General features: G+C 40.4%; 1 protein-coding gene across 7 annotated transcripts in view; it reads left to right on the top strand.

The window, feature by feature from the left end:
* CCDC73 (coiled-coil domain containing 73) overlaps nucleotides 1–26,252 on the top strand; it is a 71,753-nt gene that overhangs the window by 39,228 nt on the left and 6,273 nt on the right. For 5 of the 7 annotated variants that reach the window (XM_075837760.1, XM_075837764.1, XM_075837763.1 and 2 more), the window contains 6 exons: nucleotides 10,651–10,779; nucleotides 12,035–12,094; nucleotides 15,330–15,434; nucleotides 17,599–17,709; nucleotides 20,225–20,408; nucleotides 21,176–22,510. In XM_075837760.1, coding sequence (XP_075693875.1) covers nucleotides 10,651–10,779; nucleotides 12,035–12,094; nucleotides 15,330–15,434; nucleotides 17,599–17,709; nucleotides 20,225–20,408; nucleotides 21,176–22,510 — 1,924 coding nt within the window. Of the gene's footprint in view, nucleotides 1–10,650; nucleotides 10,780–12,034; nucleotides 12,095–15,329; nucleotides 15,435–17,598; nucleotides 17,710–20,224; nucleotides 20,409–21,175; nucleotides 22,511–24,830; nucleotides 24,964–26,252 lie in introns of all 7 variants that reach the window. The other 2 variants (XR_012850571.1, XR_012850572.1) reach the window with 1 other exon arrangement.

Raw genomic sequence — 26,252 nt, 5'->3', positions numbered from 1 at the left:
ACTCAAACCCTGCATCACATCAGAAACTATAAAGTCTCAGTTCTCCTAAACTACAGCGACTTACCTAATAAGTGACAGACCTCTGAAATATTCGTGACTGTCATTTCTTTATGCTTCCCTTATAAATATATGTGAGATTCGCTTTAAGTGCTTGGATAGATCTGTATAGCAAACAGTAAAACCCAGAAAGTGTGTGAAATATTCCACTGAACTGTCGACACCTGGCGCACATAGCTATGAGCTTTAATCAGAGCGAGGTGTGTTAAGTTTTCGAGATTTTGGATAAATATTGTTTAATTATAATTGCTTCATCTGCTTGTACACATATAGTAGTGTAATAATTTAACATTTTCAAAGTAGTGGACGATTAGGTTATGTTCACACAGCTTATTTTCAGCCATTTTTCGGGCCATAAACGCCCCGAAAAGCGGCTGAAAATACGGGGGCTGAACGACTCCAAACATCTGCCCATTGATTTCAATGGGAAAAACTGAATTTTGTGCCCACAAACGCCCTGTAAAAAAGAAGTGCATGTCACTTCTTGACAGTTTTTGGAGCCGTTTTTCATTGACTCAATAGAATCTGCAACATAGCCTTAAATTTCTAAAAATAGTGTTGGTTTAAAACAGTCTGCTTCACTAAGTTATTTTAGTTTAAAGGGGTTTTCCCAACAAACAAAGTTGTAACATATCACTAGGATATGCCATCACCTTCTGATCAGTGGGGGGTCCACTGATGTAGCGATCCTGAGAATAAAGGGGCCACAATGCTGGTTTAACGCTTTAGCCTCTTCACAGTTTCTCCTGCACAGTGTGTGCAGAATAGTATTCCATACGTGGCAAAAAACATGTTAAAGGGGTTTTCCGAGTTATTTAACCCATTAGTGACCGGCCCATAGTGTTTCTACGTCGGTCACTAACGGGCCTTATTCCATGCAATAGACTTTTTACGTCGCGGCATCGGAATAAGTAAACAGAGCAGGGAACTGTCAAATCTCCCTGCTCTCAGCTGCCAGAGGTAGCTGAGGGCTGGGGCTGTCCCTGCTCGACCGGGTGAGATCGATATTAGTATCGATCTCACTCATTTAACCCTTCAGATGGGGTGCTCAATAGCGTGCACCGCATCTGAGTGGTTTTGGAGAGAGGGAGGGAGCTCCCTCTCATCCCACTGACACCCGGCGATAAGATCGCCGAATGTCTGCATCTCCGATGGCAGCCGGGGCCTAATAAAGGCCCCCAGGTCTGCCTGTAATGAATGCCTGCTAGATCATGCCTGTGGCATGACCTAGCAGATGCCTGTCCGTTTTACACGGACAGGCATAATACACTGCAATACAGAAGTATTGCAGTGTATTATAAATGCGATCGGATAATCGCATAGTGAAGTCCCCTAATGGGACTAGTAAAAAAGTTTAATAAAAAGTGGAAAAAAAATTAATAACCCACTTTTCCCCCCTTACACACTGCTTTATTATTAAAAAACTATATAAAGTAAAAACGTTACACATATTTGGTATCGCCGTGTCCGTAACGACCCCAACTATAAAGTTATTACATCATTTAACCCGCACGGTGAACGTCGTAAAAAATAAAATAAGAAACCATGCAAAAATTGCTGTTTTCTTTGAATCTAGCCTTAAAAGAAATGTGATAAAAAGTGATCAAAATGTCGCATCTACTCCAAAATGGTGCCGATAAAAACTACATGTCGTCCCGCAAAAAAAAAGCCCTCCTACAATTGCATCGGCGAAAAAATAAAAACGTTACGGCTCTTCAAATATGGAGACACAAAAACAAATAATTTTGAAAAAAAAAGTGTTTTTACTGTGGAAAAGTAGTAAAACATACAAAAACTATACAAATTTGCCATCGTCGCAATCGTAACAACCCGCTGAATAAAGTTATTGTGTTATTTATACCACACGGTAAACGGCGTAAATTTATGACGCAAAAAAGTGTGGCGAAATTGCTGGTTTTTTTCTATCCCCCCCCAAAAAAAAGTTAATAAAAGTTCATCAATAAATTGTATGTACCCAAAAATGGTGCTATTAAAAATTACAACTTGTACAGCAAAAAACAAGACCTTATACAACTATGTCGAGGCAAAAATGTATATGCATATAATGTTGCGGAGAATATTGTCAATTGGACATCCAAAAACTAAAGCAAGATGCAGCTGTCTTTCAGGTGCTCTATCCTGGAAAGACAGCTCCACCTTGCTTTAGTTTTTGGATGTCCAATTGACAATATTCTCCCCTTCTATACATTTCTTTCTCTCTCCGAGGTGCCTCCCGTAATGCCATATGATGTATTCTGGAGCAAATTGTGGCTCGTTTGAGATAACTTATGATCTATATCTCTGTTCAATAAGAGATAACGCCGTGTCCCCTTTGATATATTTAGCACAACTGTTGCTTCCTTGAAAGATACTGCAGAATCAACTCCAATACTAATCCCCTAATGATTTTTTTATCGTCTATATAAAGTTCCCCCAGAGACGCTGGGATCTCTAAACTGAAATCAATTTAGGTAGCTCGTGTATATCTTTCATTATGTTAGTTGAATATAATTCCTTTTAACCTTAAATTATAGATTTTAGAAAATTTATTATCTTGAATTTCTATTTTTATGTAAGTCATTCTATTACCGCTTCGGTTTAGAAACGCGTAGCAGTTACTTTCAAATGTATTATTTGTTTGAAAAAAACACAATAAATAATCAAGATTTATCTTGCATCAGTCGTGGATTTATCGATGCCCAGCCAGCGGCTTTAGATCCAAGGAGCTTGCTTTTTTTATTTTACACTCAGGAGCATCAGCGCCGTACTGTGGGAATCTTTTAACCTTCATCGTACATCTATAATTGCTCACCTTACAGATCCCCGTCGTTCCGGCACCACCCCTTCCGTTCCTCCCCGCCGCTGTGTATTGACATAGCTTCAGCGATGATGTGCTTGTATAGCCATATGATCGCTGCAGCCAATCACTGGTCTCAGTGAGTATGCGGCACAGGATCGCTGAGACCAGTACTTGGCTGCAACGATCACGTGAGTACATGGACATCTCATCACTGCAGCTATGTCAATAAACAGCGGCTGGGAGGAACGGAGCTGGAACGATGGGGATCTGTGAAGTAAGTAATGGCTTTTTTTTTTTTATTTGCGTCGCTCCTACATTGGCTAACTTTTTAAATCACTCGGAAAACCCCTTTAGGTTGTCAGAAAGTGATGATGTATAATTTGTTAGGTTGTAGAAGTATTCCACCAGATGAGTCATTATGAGGGAGTAGAGCTACAGTTTTCCAGCCAGGGTTCCCTGCTCAAGGTGTTTGGCATGGGGGCAGGCAAAGCAGTCCACAAACGACCATCTAGATTATAGAATGCTTTGCCTGCCCTTACATCGAGTTTCTTTGAGTTAAGCATGAAAGTAAAAGTTCCCTGAGAGTGGCAAGATAATAAGGTTGGCAATCACAAGGTAAAATCAATACCCTGATGAGACCATGAAATCTTAAAGGGGTCATCCTACAAATCCCTTTAGATTCAAAATGTCAGAACACACCTGTTATATTGCCCCCTATTTTCTGCCCCCTCATCTTTCAGTGCATCCACTTTACGTACTCTGTAGTTGTGAACATGCATGTGGTTTGTCTCTTCCTCGTCACTGCATTCTCAGCATCCTAAACTTCCTAAACATTTTAACTTAGTCTATGTCAGGGATTTGAAGCGCTATATCGGAAAAAAGACTAATCTCCGACCATGTTAAGAAACGTTACCATGAAATGTTAAAACATTACATGGTAAACATGGCTTTAAGGAGATACCTGATATAATTGACATCATTGAAATGAATAAGCATTACAGATGTTACAAAGGACTAACTTTCCATAACCACTCATTTTATCGGAGAGTTACCATAGATAGTAAGCAAGGTTGAAGGGAGACATAAGCCTATCTAGTTCAACCTATTAGTCAAGTTGAAGATTTACCATATCTTCAACCTGTGCAGATGCCGGATAGGTAAGGGGGCCAAATGCCATCTTAAAAGCATTTTCCTGCTGTCTATTAGATTGCATATAAGGGACTGAGCTAATGACAATGGCTCATAATTACTGACGGATTAGGCATCAGATTGTGCTCTAGGATGACCTATTATAGCGGGAGGGGCCCATATACTCTACTTACACGTGGGCCATCTGCTGTCAATGTCTCCCTCTGCTGTCAATGTCTCCCTCTGCTGTCAATGTCTGCCACTGTATTAGCCTGCAGTGTTAATCCAGAAGCAGAGGCCTAATCTTAGGGGGGGGGGGGTGCTTCCCAACTCCAGTATTTGCAGCCAGAATGTCTCTGGACCAATAACCCATCTCCAGCAATACAAATTAGATGCATGGCCTCCTCTCGCTGACACTAGCCTATTACGAGGATCCGTGCAGGTCCTAGTAGTCGGACCCCTATAGTTTAGATTTTATAACATTTATAAAAAGTAATTTCGGGAATTCCCTTTCATATTGTGGATTTCACTACAATTATATATCTTTATGTGCAGTGATTAAACATATAAAACATACGCTAGAACAGTATTTACATGAGTTTTGTATAAAATTAGGAATAAGAACGTCGTGTATAAAACTTTTTTGTCTTCTCTAAAATCTTGTTTCTTACACATAAGACTTGGATTTATGCGGCTTTATTTTTTATCACTCTCGTACTTATTTACACACTCACGTGTAAAGGTAATGTTGTATTAAGTATAGTCTGAACCCAGTGTTTATGAATATTTAGCCATCGTGCTATCTTTATTTTACTTTATATCATTATTTGATTCTGTCCAGAACAGTTGAGCCACAGGTCTGTGATAAGATGGAATTCCAGTTTTGTGGAGAAAAGTTAAACAGACCAAACTTTGTGGCTAGATAAAACTATTACTACACTAAATGCTTGGTTACCACTGTGGCATTATGCAGAATTCTTGATACTATCGTCAAACAGCATTCATAACCTCTGCTATTTGTCTGGGTGGATGTCAGAGCACTCAAGGAGAGAGAGATAGAAAACAGACTACCCCTGTAAGGGAAGAGAGAGGGGTGAGCAAGAGAAGGGCACAATATTTATGGCTGAAGACTCTTTAACTTATTTAAAGAGATGAAAGTATCTCCAGCGCTAGCAGCGTTTCATTAACTTATTTTCTAAAGTTTCTCATCCGATACATTCTATATTCTTTACAGTCCAATAAATCTATTATGTTTGTATTGATAATAGGCAATTGCTTAATATGATATATGACGTTGAAGCCTGTTTACCTTTTTAAGTAGTATTAATCTTTAAACAAACTGCAAATCATTACTGAATGTCTTTAGATATTTCCTGTTCCACTTGCTTGGTCCACTGATACTTTTTGTTCATATAGTCACATCATAATTAAAATAGGCCTCCCAGTTTAAATAAAATCTACAGACAGACTGAACTCACTTGTGCATGTTTGTCATGTTGTTCATTCTAGTCTTTTCTCTTTTATTTGTGCTGATTCACCTGGTCCCCCCTCCAGCACTCTTCACACAGTCCCTACTTTTGTTGCTTCTGTATTCAGCATAGCCCTATTACAACTCTAAAGGTCCTATACAGCAAGCAATTTAGTAAAGATGGATTCCAGGCACAATGTGAAACTTTTACGAAGTGTGTGGTTCAGAAGGAAGAATTAGCTTAACCCAGGGGCGTAGCTAGAGGCTCATGGGCCCCGATGCAAAAATTCTTACTGGGCCCCCCCCGCAAACTTCTCATGGCCGCCGGTCCGCTTTCAGCTGCATCGCTGGGTCTCCTAAGTGACCCAACAATGCAGCACCAGCAGCCAGGGCGTCACTAAGGCTGGATTCACACACACTATTTACGGACGTAATTTGGGCGTTTTAGCATTGAATTACGTCCGAAAATGCGGCTCAAAAGCGTCGGCAAACATCTGCCCATTCATTTGAATGGGTCTTACGATGTTCTGTGCCGACGGTCATTTTTTTTTACGCGCCGCTGTCAAAAGGCGGCGCGTAAAAAAGTGCCTGTCACTTCTTCAGACGTAAATGGAGCCGTTTTCCATGGACTCCATGGAAAACCAGCTTCAATTACTTCCGTAATGGACGCAGCAAAAGACGCCTGCACATGCCATTACGGCTGAAATTACGGTGCTGTTTTCTCCTGAAAACAGCACAGTAATTTCAGCCGTAACGGACGCTGCCGTGTGAACATACCCTCAGGGCTTAAAATGTCCGGGAAATAGCCCCAATACATATGTGTCCGCCCCAAAAAAAAGTGTGTATATGAGACAGAATAGCATATCTATAGCACTACGACCCTATAAACTATGGATAGGATTAGATACAGTGGCTGAGCAGACAGTATCACACATGATAGGATTAGATACAGTGGCTCAGAAGGCAGTATCACACATGATAGGATTAGATACACAGCTCAGCAGACAGTATCACACATGATAGGATTAGATAGTGGCCCAGCAGACAGTATCACACATGATAGGATTAGATACAGTGGCTCAGCAGACAGTACCACACATGATAGGATTAGATACAGTGGCTCAGCAGACAGTACCACACATGATAGGATTAGATACAGTGGCTCAGCAGACAGTATCACACATGATAGGATTAGATACAGTGGCTCAGCAGACAGTACCACACATGATAGGATTAGATACAGTGGCTCAGCAGACAGTATCACACATGATAGGATTAGATACAGTGGCTCAGCAGACAGTATCACACATGATCGGATTAGATACAGGGCCCAGCAGACAGTATCACACATGATTGGATTAGATACACAGCTCAGCAGACAGTATCATACATGATTGGATTAGATACAGGGCCCAGCTCGCTGACATTGCGTCTCCAGCGCTGGACCCAGGATAGGTAAGAATAATAATTTTGCTTCTTTATGTGTTACTGATTATTTTTGTGTGTTTGTGTTATGTTACAGGTTCGGTTGTTGGACTTCGGATTCGAGGACTTCAATGACGGCGTTTTTTTTATTCTCCATAAATGAGGGTTAATGAGGGTTAATGAGGGTTGTGTTTTTTTATTTCAATAAAATATTTTTTCTATGTGCTTGTATCTTTTTAAACTTTATTATCACCGCCTTAGTAATGGCCGCCGGCTGATTGACAACCTCCATTACTAAGGCGAGGCTTAATGTTAGCCGGTGCAGAGGCTACACCCAGGGGTACTGGGAAGAGCCGGGTACAAACCAGTACCCGACCATCTGTAGTGACGGGCAGGCACCGGGGTGGCCGCAGGCTGGTAGTATTAGGCTGGGGAAGGCCAAAAACAGTGGCCCTTCCTACCCTTGTAATGCTGCCTGCTGCTGCTGTGTTGTATCTGGCTGGTTATGAAAATTGGGGGGGACCCGACATCGTTCTTTCCAATTATTTTTTTTTTAAATGACGTGGGGCCCCCCCCATTTTCATAACCAGCCAGATACAATAAAGCAGCAGCAGGCAGCATTACCAGGATGGGAAGGGCCACTGTTTTTGGCCTTTCCCCTCCTGATAATACCAGCCTGCGGCCACCCCAGTGGCCGACCATCACTACAGATGGTCAGGTACTGGATCGTACCCGGCTCTTCCCAGCACCCCTGGTGGCGGTGGGTACCGGGGTAATAAAGGGGGTTAGTGTTCACCTCTGCACCGGCTAACACTAAGCCCCGCCTTAGCAATGGATGCTGTCAATCAGCCGGCGGCCATTACTAAGGCGGTAGTAATATAGTTTAAAAAAAAAACACAAAGACATAGAAAAAATATTTTATTCAAATAAAAAAAAAACCCACACAACCCTCATTAACCATTTTATTAATAAAAAAAAAGCTGTCATCGAAGTAGTCCTGGAATCCGCCGTAGTCCAACGACCGAACCTGTAAGAAAACACACAAAAAATGATTAGTAACACATGTGTTAGGGTATGTGCACACACACTAATTACGTCCGTAATTGACGGACGTATTTCGGCCGCAAGTCCCGGACCGAACACAGTGCAGGGAGCCGGGCTCCTAGCACCATACTTATGTACGACGCTAGGAGTCCCTGCCTCGCTGCCGGACAACTGTCCCGTACTGAAAACATGTTTACAGTATGGGACAGTTGTCCTGCAGCGAGCCAGGGACTCCTAGCATCGTACATAACTATAATGCTAGGAGCCCGGCTCCCTGCAGTGTGTTCGGTCCGGTACTTGCGGCCGAAATACGTCCGTCAATTACGGACGTAATTAGTGTCTGTGCACATACCCTAAGGCTTAGATACAGGGCCCATGTGTGATACTATCTGTGGGACCCTGTATCTAAGCCTACCACAACGTAGGCTTATATACAGGGTCCAGCAGACAGTAATCTTATACAGTATAAGATTACTGTGTGCTGGGGCCCTGTATCTAAACCTACAGTGTGGTAGGCTTAGATACAGGGCCCAGCAGACAGGATCACGCATGGGCCATGTATCTAAGCCTACCATGTGATTGGCTTAGATACAGGGCCCAGCAGACAGGATCACACAATCTGTGATCCTTTCTCATGGGCCCCCTAAGCCTGCTACATCGTAGGCTTAGGGGTTGTGCAGTCCCTAAACATTGATGGCCTATCCACAGGATAGGCCATCAATAGCTGATGTGTCGCCCGGGACCCGCAAATCAGCTGTTTTGAAGGGGCCGCAGCACTCGTACGAGAGCTGCTTCCCCTTCATTTCACTACTCGCCCACACTGTGAATCGCCGACACCGATTCACAGTGTGACCGGAATGAAGTGACAGGAATGAAGGGGAGCAGCTCTCGTACGAGTGCTGCGGCCCCTTCAAAACAGCTGATTGGCGGGTCCCGGGAGTCGGACCCCGCCAGTCAGGGCTAACCTTACCTTCCTCTTCGGCCGCGGCGGGAGTTCTGTAGTCTCGATGCTGTGCGCGGCGGCATAGCGCTGTGACGTCATGCGCTGCGCACAGCGCTTGACGTCAGGGCCTCCGCTGCGATCCGGAAACAGGAAGGTAAGTAAAGTATGTTACTATAGTAACAGGGGCCCGCGGCCCGAGTTACTATAGTAACTTTTTATTGATGTGGTGCGGGGGGCCATGGGCCCCCCTGGCTTCGGGGCCCGGTCGCAATTGCGACCGCTGCGACCCCTATAGCTACGCCAGTGGCTTAACCCTATTGTTATAAGCACACACTTGGCTGATTTGCACTTTCATAAACATGGGGATGTCGGGATTAAAAGGTATAAAACTGGATTTATGTTTTCAAATTTGATAGACTTTTAGCGTGACCGAAATCACTTTTATCATCACGTAAAATAGCCTAAAGTAGGATTTCTGAAACTTTCTGCTTCTGGGGCCTCACCATCACCAAAATCATGGTGGTGCTTAAAACTCACCATCGATTTTCATGCAAAAAGAGAGACTTGTAGATTGGCGACAATGCAGCCACAATTCTCCCAGTACCAGCCACAGAACATCCTGTAACAGTCACAGTGCCCCTAGTAATTTAAAGGGATTCTCCACCTTGAACAATCCCTTCTTATTAGAGGATTCCCTTGATAACAAGCGAATCATAAAGTGTCCCCCTGCTGGAACCCTTAGCGATCAGCTGTAATCTCTCTGGAAATCTGGCAGCAGGTGTTCAATTTCCCTGCAGCACCACCACATGGGAATCTAAGCATTACACAGTGTCTATTCAAAATCAATTGGTTGTACGTATAATGCAGGACAAAACAGGTCCTTCTTGAACAGTGAACCCCCTCTATTAACTCATTAATTCCTGAATGGGGTATAGGAAAAAAATGTAAACTAGTAAATGTAGACCCTTTTAACTTCTCTATCCTTCTACCACAAGAAAGAAGTTACTGTGCAATATTGTACAAGAGAACGCCTTCCTGGATGAAGCAATCTGTGATAGATAATTTCTGCCAAGACAGAAGCGTTGTCACAGGACAATGAAACTGTCTTCGGTGACTTTAAGGCGCCCCACAGTTTGTGAGGCACTGACCTATAGCAATATACCCTTATTCTAGTTCTTAAAAGAAATACTTTGCTAATTTTTTTGTGTGGGGAACAGTTGAATAATATTTATTTATGTTTGTTCTAATATAAGAAATGTCTGCATAAATTGTTGAAATAATGCGCTATTCTATTTTTACCATTAAACACCATGTCATTTTGATGTTCAACATTCTGTACTGATTAATTTGTAAGCATAGCATTCTGGCTGCCTGCAGCTACCACTAGAGGGAGCTCAGGAGCTTACTGCATACTTTTTTTTATTATTGAGTTTGATGTATAAACAGTATGCAGCAAGCTCCTAAGCTCCCCCTAGTGGTGCCTGCTGGCATCCAGAATGTTTTAACTTAGTTTATGTCGGATTGAGAGCTCTGTATTGGAAAAAAGACTCATCTCCAACCACGCGGAAGCATTATTGACAAATGAATTGGTGGTGATTTCTGAACCTATTTAAATTAAATACATAATGGTGATCGATGGTGGACATTCACTTTAAGATTTTATTTTTATGTAGTATATGCAATTGAATCCACTGATATTGCAATGTATTTAGAGAGGCGTTTACTGGCCAGTATATTCTCAAATAGGCACTGTTCTGATATGATACAAGAAATTTCTTTTTGAAGGAGTTGAAGAAACTGTCTTATGAATTTCTGAATTATAAAGTGACTTATAAGCAAAGAGCAGATGAGGAGAACATCAGCCTTTCTGAAAAAGAACAGCACGTGAAAGAGCTGAAAGAAAGACTTCAAACGGTAGGAATAAAAATGAATGTAATGCATCTTCCCATAGAATTCCAGGCATTCAGTATGATGTGGAATTAAAACATATTTCTGATAGTTGTTACAAATTGATTGCATCCGTTCTGTTAATGTATCTCCTTATGTTGTTATGGTGTCTGCACAGTAAAATGGTTCTGGTAATTGTTGGATGTTTAAAGCGGCACTTTCATGCTAGAAAGGGAAACATGATCTTCTCTTTTCCCAGAGAGATATTTGCCAAGTACATTTTTTATGTTCTTAAACACATGTTAAGAAATACAGAAACGTCATATCAGAGAAATGCATCACTGTCTCCGATTTGGACACATCTTCTCTTATAGAACATTTCATGATCACTTCTAGTGAACTTCTATTATCCCTGATTGTAGTCTGAGTTCACTCTGGGAATATTACATTGACATTTTTGCAAGGTATAGTATTAAATACATTGTACTGTATGCAGCTTGTTGTTATCTAGATGCATGTAATTTGCAATCCGGATCCACTAAAAGTAAAAAGCTAGCCTTTGATTTACAAACAGGTATGGCTATAATGTGCTGGAGATGTGCCATACTGGTTATAGGAAGAGTCTTGACACTAAGGCTAGGTTCTCACAGTGCAGATTTTGCATGCTTTTTTTTTTTTTTTTTTAGCCAAAACTAGAATTGGATCGGTAACCTGTCAGAAGTTTTGATTGGTGTGGGTCCGAGCACTGAAACCCCCACGATCACTAAAACAAAGTGGCAGAAGTGCCCGGGTGAGCATTGTGCCGCTTAGTTTCTGATCTATGTGTTCGTACACCGATTGCTCGGCTTTCCGAGGAAAGCCGATCAGAAACTAAGCGGCACAGTGCTCACCCAAGCGCATCTGCCGCCTTTGTTTTAACGATCGGTGGGGGTCTCTGAATCTGTGAATTTGTGACAGCATCCAAGTGTATATTAACACAGCCCAAAAAAAAATGCACGCAACGTTTCGACTTAAGCATACACTTGCATGTTTTTTTTTAATTTTAAACTGTGAGATATAAACAAATTACTTTTGCTTTTGCCACTGTCACATGACTTCCTCTGCAATTCAGAAATGTTGCAGTCCTTTTTATTTTTTTCTAAAAAAAACAATCACTAGCAAAATAGGCACTATAAAGTATTCGCTAATATTTTTTAGATATTTTCTACTCCTTTAAAAACTGTACCGTTAATTTGTATTGTATAATCGTGAACTATTAACAATATTATTTATCCTTTGACAGGAAACAGAAATAAATAAAAAACTGATGGAAGTAAATGCCAATATGAGAGAACGAAAGCAGGTAAAACCCCAAAAGTGTGTCTACTTATTGTCTGCAATGCTATTCCGGTAGTTATATATTTTCTACACAACAATAAACTGTTAGTTTGTTTTCTGTAGAATATATGAGTTCGATGAAAAACGCATGTTTTCTGGGGTAATTGTATAGGCATGTGCAGCCATTTTCTTATGGTGGGCTTCAAGTATAGAGGCGGGATAGGTGGACAGCTCAGTACTTGGCTGTAAATTTTCCTGCCTTCGCTTTGTTCCATATTCATGTCCCAGAACGCATGGGCAACAACAGCCATACAGTGGCCAAATGATACCACCATACAGTGCCTGAATACAATAAAGATCAGGTGCAGTCAAAGGCAAAATAAACAAATAATTTTATCACTCACCACCAGGATCTTCTAAGTGCAGACTTTCTCTTTCCGTTTTTTCTCCCTCTGGCGTAGGCCATCATAATGGCTACTTCCAGCTACAGAGTTTGTCACATGGACATCCGAGGCTCGTGTTTCCGGTATCACATCACTAATACACTTTGGCAGTGCATATTCACCCCTAGAGAAGGTCCCAAATGACTTGAGTGGCGAGTTTTAATGTATTTCTAAACATTTATAGTAATAATATAAAAAAAAAACTATTCAGTTCCCTTTAAGACTCACCTGAAATTTTTCGATTTTGCTTTTTTATTCCTTCAGGAATATGTTCTTCTCCCCCTGGGTGATGAGGTATCTCGCCACTTCTAGTTTACTGATGACACATTTGGCATCTCTGATCTTTTCCACTTCCTTCTTATAGGCGCCAATTTTAATCTTCCTCGTCTTGTGCAGTCGGGAGATCAGCGGTCTTAATAATCGCTGGATCTTGTGGTAAAGCCAATCTTTGGCTTTCTCTATTTCATAATACATTGACCTACATTTACTAAGACTGGCGTACCTAACACCAGTCTTCGTACTGGAGATAGTTGGCGTGAGTTACGCCACAAATTTATGAAAAGGATGATGCCTCTTAATAAATTTGGCGCGTTTTGCACTGTCTGAGAGGAAGAAGTAGATTCGCAAAAAATTTTGCGCCATTTTCAGGCTTTATACATAATACATTTTACTAAACCTTCTTGGAGACCGCCTACTTTTCGCATCACTTTTAAATTTTAAGAGCGATGAGAAAAGTTGCAAATTTTAGAGCTAATTTGTCGAATGTCATGATTTGCGACTTTTTGTCACAGCTTACACCAAAACCTCACGTAAACGACATGATAAATTTGGACCGTTATCTGTTTGGCCTGACGCTTCAAATGATGCAGAATTTGTTCTTTCACTGAGCTTGCGGCGATACTCCTGTTTCACATTCTAATTTGAGCTGCAACACTACTGTATTCTGATTAGTCATCCAGATCTTTTAAGATGATTTTTGAATTACAGAAAGTAGGCATCTAGTTGATCGAACTATGACGGAAATCTTGGACTTTGCTCCTCTAGTTGGGTGTTAATTTTCCGATAGTCAATGTTGACAATGTTTAATGTAGTGCCAGTTGACATTCTAGAAGGTGCAGAGTATGTTCCATTTGGGCAGCTCTGTCATCTTGTTCAGATATATCTTTGACTTCTTAAGGGTACGAACACACACTGTGTAAACACAGCAGATTTTCCGCAACGGATTCATTGCTGAAAATCTGCAGCGTATTACCGTAGCAGCAGTGTGGGTGAGATTTCAACAAAACTTGTCCCCACACAGCGGAAAAAAGCTGCTTAAAAAAAACGCAAATAAATTGGCCTGCGATGCGGTTTCTTCAACCGCAGCATATCAATTAATGCTGCAGAATTGCAGCTCTTCTGTTCTGGGGTTTTCCCTTTAAATTGGGAATTGTGTGTTTCGACATTCGCGGCACAATCACAGCGATTCCGCTGCAAAAATAGTAAGAAATAGCAAGTAAGAAATAAAAAGTTATACTTACCCAGAGTTCCCTGCTTTTCCAGTCCTGCCTCCTGGGATGATGTTTCATCCCATGTGACCGCTGCAGCGGCCACATGGCACGCAACGGCCTACACGCAGAGAAGAGGGAAAGTATGACATTTTTTTTACAATTTGCCGGCACTGCTTTAGGCAGCAGAAATACCGCCAGAAAAACGCACCACAATGTATTGCAATATTTCGGACGGCATTCCCTGCTGTGTTTCTACTTTAAAGAGGTTTTTCCGGAATTTTAATAGCAATAGTCTATCCCGACAATATTTGATCGGTATGGGTTAGACTTCTAGGACCCCCACTGATAAGCATAATGAAGAAACCCGCGTCCCCTTCATTGTTTGCTCATGCACAGCACCATACACACAGTTGTGGCCATGCCTGGTACTGCTGCTATGTTCTATTCTATTTTCGCCACCTTATTAGTTTCTATCAATTGCACAGAACTGCATGATAATTTTGAATGTTATAAATGTTTTATAATTTTTGACCATCCAAAAATATTTTAGCCATATACTGGGCAGTAGGATAAATTTTTGTAATTTGCTTTGTTGACTATAAGAGAATAATATAATTGATTCACTGATTATATTCTATGCAGTGGAAAAGTCGCTCGCCTCTACTATAGGGCTAGTTCACACAGTTTTTTGGCGCTGTTTTTGACGCGTTGGAAACCGCCAAAAGCCGTCCGAAATCGCGTCCCATTGATTTCAATATGAGGCAGTTTTTTTTCCTGCGAGTGTAAAAAAACGCTTGCAGGGAAAAAAGTGTCATGCTCTTTCTTCCCGAGTTTCCGTCTCTGACCTCCCATTGACATCAATGGGAGGCAGAGAATGCGGTTTTCGTGGAGTTTTTTGCCCGCTGCACTCAGTGGCCACCGTCAAAAAACGCTGCAAAAAAGTGTGGGCAGGTCAAAATCTGCCTCAAAATTCGTGAAGGCCATGTTTAGATGTGGCAGGTTTTTATAGTACAATACATCTGGATGGGATTTTCATATCCACAGAATTCCTATAATCTTGCAGAGTTTTTTGGGGTTTTTCCCTCCCCAGGATTTCAGCCAATGCAAATGGTGAAATCTGCGGCAAATCCGCAGTAAGATCTGTAGCAAAATCTGTGTATTTTGCCGCAAATTCTTTTTATTTTCCTCATCTGTACGTGTCCTAATTATAGCAAAAGGAAAAAACTTTGCAGCAGTCATCTCCCTGTGTTATTAACCAAATTTTTCTAAAAATAAATTTAGGTTGACAATCTGCTTATAATCTAATCCGTTTTTTTTTCTTAAAAAGGAGAATTTGAGTGCATTGAGCAACATGCAAACTTTAATTCAACGACATACTCAGACCATTATAAGTTTGGAAAACCAGTTGTCAACTCTCAAGGAGGAAAACAAGGTGATGTGACATATTTAATTTTTCCTTTACAAACTGCTTGAAACTGTAACCTCCACCAACTTTTAAGCAAAGCATTCAGTGAAATTACAGACTTCATCCCTACCAATGGCCTGTATTAAAGAGGACCTGTCACCTCTCCCGACATGTCTGTTTTAGTAAATACCTGTGACCTCCATAAAATAACAATTCTTGAATATGTTTTTTTAGAACTCTGCGTTGTGCGGTTCCTCTGTTACTCCATCTAAACATTGTGTGTACTGATTGGACACACCTCCACTGGTAACACCCAGTTGTCAATTTATTCAAAATTCTAGGAGTAATAATAGAGGAACAACACGCAGAGTTCTAAGAAAAGATTCTCCAGAATAGTTATATTATGGAGAATACAAGTATTTACTAAAGCAGACCTGTCATAAGAGTTGACGGGTCCTCTTTTAAGGCCAGTTGCTTAAATTGAATTTTCACCTTTTAACAACATGTCTTTTTTTAGGTCTACAAACCTGTGCTGCTACATTTATTAATTAATATATCTTTATAGCATGTGGAGCTCAGTTTTTCTAATACAGAGCTCCAAATTCTTTGAAAAAAAAATTACTTAAATAGTTACATTCTGCCCGACTGCAGCAACCACTAGGGGGAGCTTACTGCATACTATTTTATTATTGAATTGAATGTATAAACAGTATGCTGTATGCTCTGAAGCTCTCCTTATCCATCAGATGTCTCCCCTCTCTTCATCATGCTCATCTTGGAAACTATAAGGCTTCATTCACACGAGCTTGTCCATTTTGCGTGCGCAAAAAACAGAGCATATTTCCTGAATTTCATGTCTGTGTGCCCCATTGAAATGTATGGATTTGTGTGCTGTGAGTTATTTGAACGGACCGCACATGGACGAGGAACAAGCTCGTCTGAATGAGCCCTAAGGGAGAAGCTGCAGCTGCACCCCCTCCTCTCTGTCTATTTACTGTTTTACACTAGATGGCTTTGTTGTGGTCTGAGGAGGTTTACATAGAGCCTGCAGACAGAGAAAGGGGAACTGCAGGCTGCTGGAAGGTGAGGAAGATGGCACTTTCCAATAAAAAAGATATATTACAAAGTTTATTAAATTCGCATATACTAATAATTTATGCAAAAAAAATAATAATAATAGAATTGCTTACGTTTTAAATTGTGATTTTATCAAACATTCTAGTGCAACCAATTAAAAGACAGAAATAAACTTAGTTAAAACTCTTTTCACTCAAGAGATGTCCTTGGTAATTTCTGGTCAAAAGACAAAAAAGCGAGTAAGTTTGTAACATTTTATAATTTCATACTTGACTGGCCACTCTGATGTGAATCCAAAAAATAAAAGCCTAGACCCATAAATATAATTGATCCAGTGTTTCATACATTGACATCCATTGTCCGTTAAAGTAGTGTTTACGTCTTGTTCGAGGTTGGAATCAGTTCATTGTCATGGAGGCAAAGCCTTTTATCCTTACAGCCGAGAAAAGGAATATGATTAAACTAAGAATTCCAGGAGAACCTGAATTGTGTGTGAACTGTTACTGTTGATTCATACAGAATTACCTCAATTTATCAAAATGACAGCAATGCTAGTGTTGAGTAAACGCAGAAATAACGGCTTCTTCTTTGGCAGTGTTAAAGTCATGATGTGCATTGCTCGGAAAACACTTCTGAAGTGTCTTCATATGCCGTATGTTTTAGGAAGGAAATGTAAATAGTACATGTGAACATGGATGCTTCATTATGTAGATGGTTCATATAACCATTATGCATTGAATTCCATTTAAGTACATCAAAATAATTTCGTTTATTACTTATTTCTTTATATTACATTTCAGATTTGCCTATGTCTTAGATTAGGTTTTGTTTTTTTCTGGAAGCACATTAAAACTCATGCAGTGAATCTGAGTAATGGCAAGTGTTTTTATATCCTTTTATTACCATTTCTTCTCTCTAAACTCCCACTGTTTCCTGTTAGCTAAACTATAAGTACCTTTCTGTTAATTTATGAAAATTATTGTTGATAGCACATTATCACTGATCTGTGTGGCACTTCTAGCATGTTCGAAACAATAGGTGCAAGCAACATAAAACACGTCAGAATTCATTAATGTGGTATTGATTATTTTTTGGATAATTAATTTTATTGCAGACCCTTGAAAGAGATAATGAGCTTCAAAGAGCAAAGGCAACAGAAAATGAGGAAAAGTTCCTGGCTCTTCAGAGAGATCACCAGCAAGCTTTTACAGAGTGGAAAGCACAGGTACAATTCTTTGTACACATTTTGATTAGGTTTTTGATTGTTGTTTGTTTTTTTTTGTTTTTTTTCTTAATACAAACTTTTTAGCGCATATGGCTATCATTTATTTAAATATCACCTGAGAAATCATAGATCGCTAGCCACATCCACAAATGATCTCCTGGATTTAGAGAAAGGGGTGTTACATCAGTGAACATAAATCTTATATCTGTGGGGTCTTGGTTGCTAGGACCTTCACTAATCGCTAGAAAGGGGGACCCGAGTCTCCTGTCCCTCCACCCCAGCATTCTCTCGGCTGTTTCTGTACCTCCCATAGAGTTGTATGGTGCGGCACCGCTCCATACAACTCCTCCGCACCATGAATGTACTGGTGGGTAGGCCTGGGGTCCCCTTTTCTAGCGATCGGTGGTGCTTCCAGTAGTAGGACAACCCGTGATATAAGATTTATCAACTATACCTATTGACCCCTGTTATGAATAGGGAGGCATTTCATCTTTTTAAACATTCATAGTAGTAAAACATACTTTACATATTTGGTATGTTCTGGTTAAACTAATATTATATTAAAATAGCCAGAGACTGTAGTGGAAGGAACTTTTTGTTTCCTAAAATAAAGCAATATACATTTTATAAATGTATTGTATAACTTTTATATATACATATAGTATGTTGCAAAAGAATGTACTGTTTCTTATAAGGCCTAAACATAGTACATTGACAGTTTGGCTGGATTCACACGAGCACATTACGTCCGTAATGGACGTACGTATTTCGGCCGCTAATCCCGGACCGAACACAGTGCAGGGAGCCGGGCTCCTAGCATCATAGTTATGTACGATGCTAGGAGAGTCCCTGCCTCGCTGCAGGACAACTGTCCCGTACTGTAATCATGTTTTCAGTACGAGACAGTAGTTCCACGGAGAGGCAGGGACTCCTAGCATCGTACATAACTATGATGCTAGGAGCCCGGCTCCCTGCACTGTGTTCGGTCCGGGATTAGCGGCCGAAATACGTTCCGTCCATTACGGACGTAATGTGCTCGTGTGAATCCAGCCTTTTTCTGTCTTATTAGAAAGAAAACTTGAATATAGAGTGTGACACAGTCAAAGAGGAACTGGAATCAATAAAGGAGTTAAATAATAATCTGCAAAAATGCAACTGTGACTCATTAAATAAGGCCCAAAAAATTATGATACAGGTAGGAATTAAAAAACATATCTTTAGATAAAAGTGAAAACTGGACTGTGCTGCAGAACAGTGTTTCTCTTGTAAGCTCATCCGTGATGGACACAGCCCCATGTGTCTTCCTGCACAATGATCTCTGCACAGGTCACAGAGCATGCCTAGAACACTCTCCCATAGAATGAATAGATCATCTCCAGATTATTGTCTCCTATGGTCCATGTGGCTGCTGTAAAGCACCTCTCTCTAAATGCTGTTAAAGGTTGTGTACACCTTTTGAAAGTCAATTTTATATATATATATATATATATGTGTATATATATATATATATATAAAGAAAGTAGAGCACGGAAGCAGCACACAAAGCAAAAAAAATTTGACATTTATTCAGTTGCTTTATTGCATTTGCTGGGTGAATAAATTTCCAATTTTTTTTGCTTTGAGTGCTGCTTCCATCATATGGGGAGAGGTCACTCCTCACTATTTAAAGCATAGCACCAGCCAATTTTGTTTTTTGCCACGGTGCTGCTCCTACCTTGCTTTTTATATATATATATATATATATATATATATATATATATATATATATATATATATATATATATATATATATATAGAGGTCAGTCATTGTGATTAGTGCAACTTTGTATAGGTTTTATTGAAAATTATTTTTACTTTGAGATACAGCTGCTCTGAATTCTATATACAGAGCAGCTGTATCCTTCGCTATTACCTGAATCCGTCAATCCCGCGGACCTGACGGGTTCAGTGACAGCGGGTCCTGCGTGTCTCTGACGCACAGGATCCACTTGTAAACAATCACATCTAAGGTATGAACTTAGATGTGATAGATTACAGGTGGATCCTGCATGTCAGAGACACGCAGGACCCGCTGTCACTGAATCCATCGGTCCCACGGACCTGACTGGAGCAGGATTTAGCGACAGATACAGCTGCTCTGTATAGAGAATACAGAGTAGCTGTATCTCAAAAAGTAAAACGAATTTTTAATAAAGTATTTAGAAAGCTGTACTAATCACACTGACTAATCTTTTTATTAAAAAAAAATAAAAAAATTTGCCTTTCAAACGTTTACATATCCTTTAAAGAGCCGAGCAGCTACTCAGGCAAGATGTTTGCCCCCATAATCATGTACAGAAAAAATAATTAAAAAATCTACAATCAGAAAATAGAGATTAGAAAAAATTATATATCCGAATCTTGTTTTGAATTAGTAAAACAATATATAGGTGATACATTCCCTTTAAGAGGCGCATCACATACTGTTGTTCCTGTATAGAATACTTACTGGATTTTACTTTATTTCATATTAAAGGCTGAAGAGCACCATAACCCCGTGTGTGACATGGAAAACAACACATCTGAAAATAGAACCCAGAGTGATCCAGCAGCTAATAAAACAACCTCTTATGTGGGCAGCTCTATAGATGTTAGTCTGTCACTGACAAGTAATGAAATACAGAAGACGGATGGAAGTAAAGTAGAAATTGTACATAAAGGTCGGTCAGAAAATTCCATTGTTTTTTTTTTCTCCCTCTATGTATATTCTTTAAATACTGATGATTAAACAGAAGTGGAGCTGACTCATATTATTGCTGAATGTTAGGAGAGAAAATAAAGTTTCCAGATATTTAAAGGGTAACTAAACATTTGACATGTGATAAATGACCTGTCAGAAGTTTTAATTGTTGGGGGTTCGAGCATTTAGACACCCACCAATAGCTAAAACGAAGCGACAGAAGCGCTGTGCTGCTTCGTTTCTGATCGGCTTTCCTCAGAAAGCCAAGCAAGTGGTGTATGGGTTCAATAGAAAGTCTATGAGCCCGTACACTGCTCACTTGGCTCGGAATAATAAAGCTTTTGGTTGTCCTGGCATGGTGGGAGTTGTAGTTTCACAACAGCTGTAGTGCGGAAGGTTTGTGATCCCTGACCTAGGTCATCACAAACTTACTCCCCAGCCAGCACCTGTTTGTTTTTTTTTTAAATACTCCCGCATTTTATACTTCTGAATTTGGACTCTGGTTATCAAACATTGGGACTATTTTTATTGAATGCCAAATTAGCGGATGAGCAGGTTCCAGATTGAAGTTCTTTTCCTGGGTATCAATAAATGATAATAATAATAATGTTAAAAATAACAATACAAATTAATGCTAAGTTAAGATTCTACGACCGTTTACATTCAGAAATGTTTTGGGCTATATATAGCTAATATATACAGCTTTTGATATTTTGCTGCAATGATTCTTGTTTTATTTTAACACAGATGCAAACAACCTTCAAAATGTTTATAACGTTGAAGATAAGGGACATCTCAGTGAAGAACAGAAGGATGAGAGCTCTCTCACAAAGAACAAAGCCAGCTATATAGAAGAGTCCAGTGATGGAAAATGTACTGAAGAGATCCCAGTTGACAGGGCATGTATGAATGTTGAGGAGTATGAAGAGAGAGCAGCCGAACGCATCACAACGATGCAGACACAAGCCATGGCAGAGTCTATCAAGATTCTGCCAGACAATAATAAACCTCCAACTGTCTGCAATGACGATGCAAGTCAGCAGACAGACTCCAGCCATCATAAATCTAAAGATGGTACTAGTGAAGAAGTTTATACTGTAATTGATAAGCCAGACAATGACAGAGGTGTCTTAATAAATGAGAAATGCTCAATAGAATCCCAACTATTCGCTCAAACTACAGAACATTTACTAAATGAGAAGGCTACAACCAGAGTCCTCTCTATGAAAGGAAACCGTTCCATCTGTGCTCTTGGGGATGGAAGTAATTATCACTTACCTGTTTTGAACAGAGACACAGAGATAAGCAAAAACTATTGCAGCCATGATCAAATTCAAGAGTCTAAAGCAGAGCCGATACAGCCAACAAATGACAATCCTCACGGAGTACGTGTAGATTTCCTTTTTTCTGAACAAACTGGAAATGTTGACCCAAAGTCAGTCGAGTTCAACGATACAGCCATGGACACTACTTTTAATACGAACGTCAACCGTATCGAAAGAGCAAAAAAGAAGAGTAAATGTTTAGGCCAAGAAACTAACTTTACTACTTCTCAAGTCCCAGTAGGAAATGAAAGTTTACAGTCTTTCGAGTACAGAAAATGCAATTTACAGGCATTACAATATGCTGAGAACGCAGATGTTTTGAAAGTTAAAGTCTTACATACAGATGTGATAGAGAAATGTCCACTAGATACTGGAAAAAATGCCAATGCAGAAGAAACTATTTTATGTGATTTAAATGTGACGAGTGAATTGCAGACAGATCAAACTTTTCACCTAGTGAATGTGGATGCAGAAAAGGTTTGCATCCAGGAAAATGATAATGTGGGTGCTGGGTGCATGTCCGAAGTGGTCAGCAGCAGACTATCTGACGGGAACTCTTATGCAAAACTAGCCTCAATAAGGGAGGAAAAGTCCAAACCTAATGGCAAAAGCCCAATTAATATATCCAACTTGGTAAAATCAGTTTTTATGCCAGGGTCAAATTCGTGGGATAGTTTAAACGTTTCACCCAACGACCAGACTAACCATACACTTTCTACACTGTCAGATCAAGATGTACACTCCAGAGCACATCATGGTGAGTTATGACTACCTTAAAGGGTTTTTGATGCAAAATGAAAATGACGAAAGAATGTGACAAAAATGCTGCGTGTAAATCCAACCTCCAAACGTATTCCAAAATTGAGGCTTACAATTTAACTTTTAGTACAAATTTGCTGTCTTATTCCCCCATTTTTCTCATGAATTTGCCAAAAGCAAATCTCAAACCTGCTGAATTTATTCCCCAATGCATTATAATGGGTAACAAATCAGCGAGACGCAAATCAGACAAACAATTGGCTCACCTACAGCCAGGAGCCTGAACTTTACTTAATACAGAATGCTGTTATTTGATCAGCCAGACAATAAGATTTCCCTGTGTATTATGCAGCACAGCTAGAGGATACAGCTTTTTGTGATGGATTAATCGGCTAGAGAAGGAGGAGACAGCAGCTTGAAAAAGGTTAAAGGGGTTTCCGAGTTTAGAAAAAAAATCAGAGAACTACCTATATTTGTCTAAATAGTCACCAGATAAGTCGACCACAGATCAGAAGTAATTATTTTTCATTATCTTACCCAGCTCTTTAGAGTCTCCGTTTTGATGCTACTAGGGCTTGCCGTGGGTGGGATTATTGCGTAAAGGACTACAGTTCCCATGATTCCTATTCCCTCTCAAAGACCGTTCCTATATTTACAGCTGTCCACCTACCCCTTTATTACAAGGCATAAGGTAGTGCTGTAATAACTCACTGACATCACACACAATATGAGCTGTGCTACTGACACTGCACAATCCCACAAGAGACAGGGAGGAGGATAGCAATGGAGTTAAGCGGCATGTAGTTTGTGACATCCCATACTACAAGGACGAGGGACATAACCGTTAGGTGTACAGAACGTCACACAAGCAGGAGATAAACACCAGGACCCTGGTAATGTGACTGATTGCGAGACCGGCTTACAGAGGCATTTCAGCTACAGACAGTACATTAGTAAGTGATCACTCTTACTGCAGTCGGCAGCAGCTATTGAGGAGAAAGCTGTGACAGGGTTTACATCTGCTGCTGCTGCTTCAAGCCTCCTCCTCCTTCTGCTGCTCTATTACAGTACCCACACACATAGCAGATTAGTTCCTGGTTTTTTCTCACAGCGTATCTGCAGCATTTCCACAGCAAAGTCTGCATTATGTGCAGATTTTAGCCCTTCTACATTGAAAAGGTTAAATCCGCAGTGAACATCTAGAACAGAATGGGCATACTGCAAATTTAAAAATGTGCAGCATGCTCTGATTTATATGAGGAAAATGTTCAGAAGCATGAGGATAAGACTTTTTAAATCAAATCCCCTAAACCTGCAACAGTCTTCTGCGGATTATCCGCCCTCAAATTCGGATGGAAAATCCGCAACAAATCCGCTACGTGTGCAGGGGACCTAATACACAGGAATCCATCTTATATTGATTGTGGCTCATATAACAACATCCAGCATGAAGATAGGAGGTGCCATCTCCACTCTACACTTGCTGCACATTCGGTCTCCCCCCATAACGGACTCTCCTATTTTAGATGCAGGAAATCTCACACAGCACTCAAAATACTGCTCACTGCTGCGGATTTCCTTTAAGCTTTTAACATTAAATTAGAGAGGAATTATTGTAATTATGCTTATTATATGTAGTTGAGAAAAGTTTTATATCTTGTCTCTTATTACTTTATGAGGTTTCCCAGGAAGTGATAGGTGTTCTTTAAGGCTATATTCAGACGTTTTGGATCAAAACAGGCATCTGAAAACAGAATCTTTTTTTTGTGGTTGCGTAAAACTGCATCAAGCCGCAGTAAAAACCGTGTGGTTTTCAGATGCAGGTTTTTTACGTATTTTCAACTGCACCTCAACTGCAGTGTCTGAATACCCCCTAAGGGTATGTGCACACACACTAATTACGTCCGTAATTGACGGACGTATTTCGGCCGCAAGTCCCGGACCGAACACAGTGCAGGGAGCCGGGATCCTAGCATCATACTTATGTACGATGCTAGGAGTCCCTGCCTCGCTGCAGGACAACTGTCCCGTACAGTAATCATGTTTTCAGTACGGGACAGCAGTTCCACGGAGAGGCAGGGACTCCTAGCATCGTACATAAGTATGATGCTAGGAGCCCGGCTCCCTGTACTGTGTTCGGTCCGGGACTTGCGGCCGAAATACGTCCGTCAATTATGGACGTAATTAGTGTGTGTGCACATACCCTAATTGTAATGTATCCACATAGATCTTGACTCAGCAGCTGGTTTACTGCAGGGATAAATTACCAATGTTCATTTTCTGTGCTGAAACTAATTGAAGCAATTCTGTATTCCCAGAGATCCCTCTCAGAGAAAGGCCCCACGAAGCGACATTGACGACGTGGCTGCAATGCGTATGTGAAATTGCTGGTACCTGCAAAATTGTGCGGCCAATAAAGGTGTATTCATTAATGGTTGCAGGATTTTGCAGGTAAACATCCATTTTACCCGGAACAATGCGCAACCATTAATGAGCAGTTTCACAGCCGCAACGAACAGGGTGCTGAGACAGCTGGGTGACGCATAACCCGGCCGTGTCAATGCCGCTCCATAGGGCCTTGCCCGGAGGCTGGGTTTTGGCACTGTGGTAATGTCCCCCTCCCCCCCCGGATTTCCACAATATCGCGCCAAAACTCATTGCATTCTGCAAAGATTTTGCGGTTAAAAAAAAATGCAATGTGAAAACCGAGCCTTTAACTTTGACTATCTCTTGGGTTGTCCCTTTATGGATATTCGGCAACAAATATCATTTAATTTTAGTGTGCAGCAGAAATGTATCTAGTATGTAGTATATTTATTTAATTCATATCAATAAATGGTGAAATGACATTAATTATATCTATATATTACATTTTATCTTTGTATACCTGGTCTGGCTTTATCTTCACTTTATAATGTGACACATGCTTGTAATGAAATTACTTAGGGTTTGTTGATTTGTTGCAAAAATATGATTCATGAGATTGAAAATCTGTTCCATACATCTGAATGGGTGCATGGATTTCTGCAACAAATCTGCTGCGTGTGAATTTATCCTGAGGTCTCCTGCACATGACCGTTGTTTTCTTCAGTGTCCTATCCGTTTATTTGCAGATACATGCTGAACTATTCATAAATAAAAAAAAATCGGGTTTTTTTTTGTGGATCCGTGTGTCCGTTCCGTAAATTATAGAACAGGTCTTATTCTCTCCCATACTTGCAAAAAAATTGACAACACATGGAAGCCACTATGTACGCAAAACGGAAATGGTCGTGTACATGATGCCTTTATTTTTATTTTTTTTCGCCATCTTGTTGTGCTCCGTTCACACCTTGTTTTTTTTTCCATTCATCAGATGTATATGTCGGGAGTATTCCCCTACATATACTTCTGACAGAAGGCTGCGATGTTTGCCACTGTATAGGCATACAGTGGCATACGTCGCCCATTGACTCCTATTGTAACAAAAATTATATTGCACGGTACATGTTTTTTTTACTGTATCCCTCTGCATAGGAAAGTGCAGTAAGAATAAAGCAATGCCTATGCATACTAGCCCGCTGTATAACAAAAGTAAATGCTTTTGGCATAGATCGCGTGCATGGGGCCCTATCGATACGTTTGGCTATCACAAGGTGTGAATAGAGCCTTCGGACTTATTCACACCAACGTGGGAAAGCTCGGACGTGAAAAACTGCAGTTTTTCACGTCTGAGTTTCACCCGTGTGGCACCCGTTTTC

The sequence above is a fragment of the Rhinoderma darwinii genome, chromosome 9 (genome assembly GCF_050947455.1).
Source record: "Rhinoderma darwinii isolate aRhiDar2 chromosome 9, aRhiDar2.hap1, whole genome shotgun sequence".
Classification (NCBI taxonomy): Eukaryota; Metazoa; Chordata; class Amphibia; order Anura; family Rhinodermatidae; genus Rhinoderma; species Rhinoderma darwinii.
The sequence above is the reverse complement of the archived record's forward strand: the minus strand, read 5'-3'. Positions and strand labels throughout refer to the sequence as shown.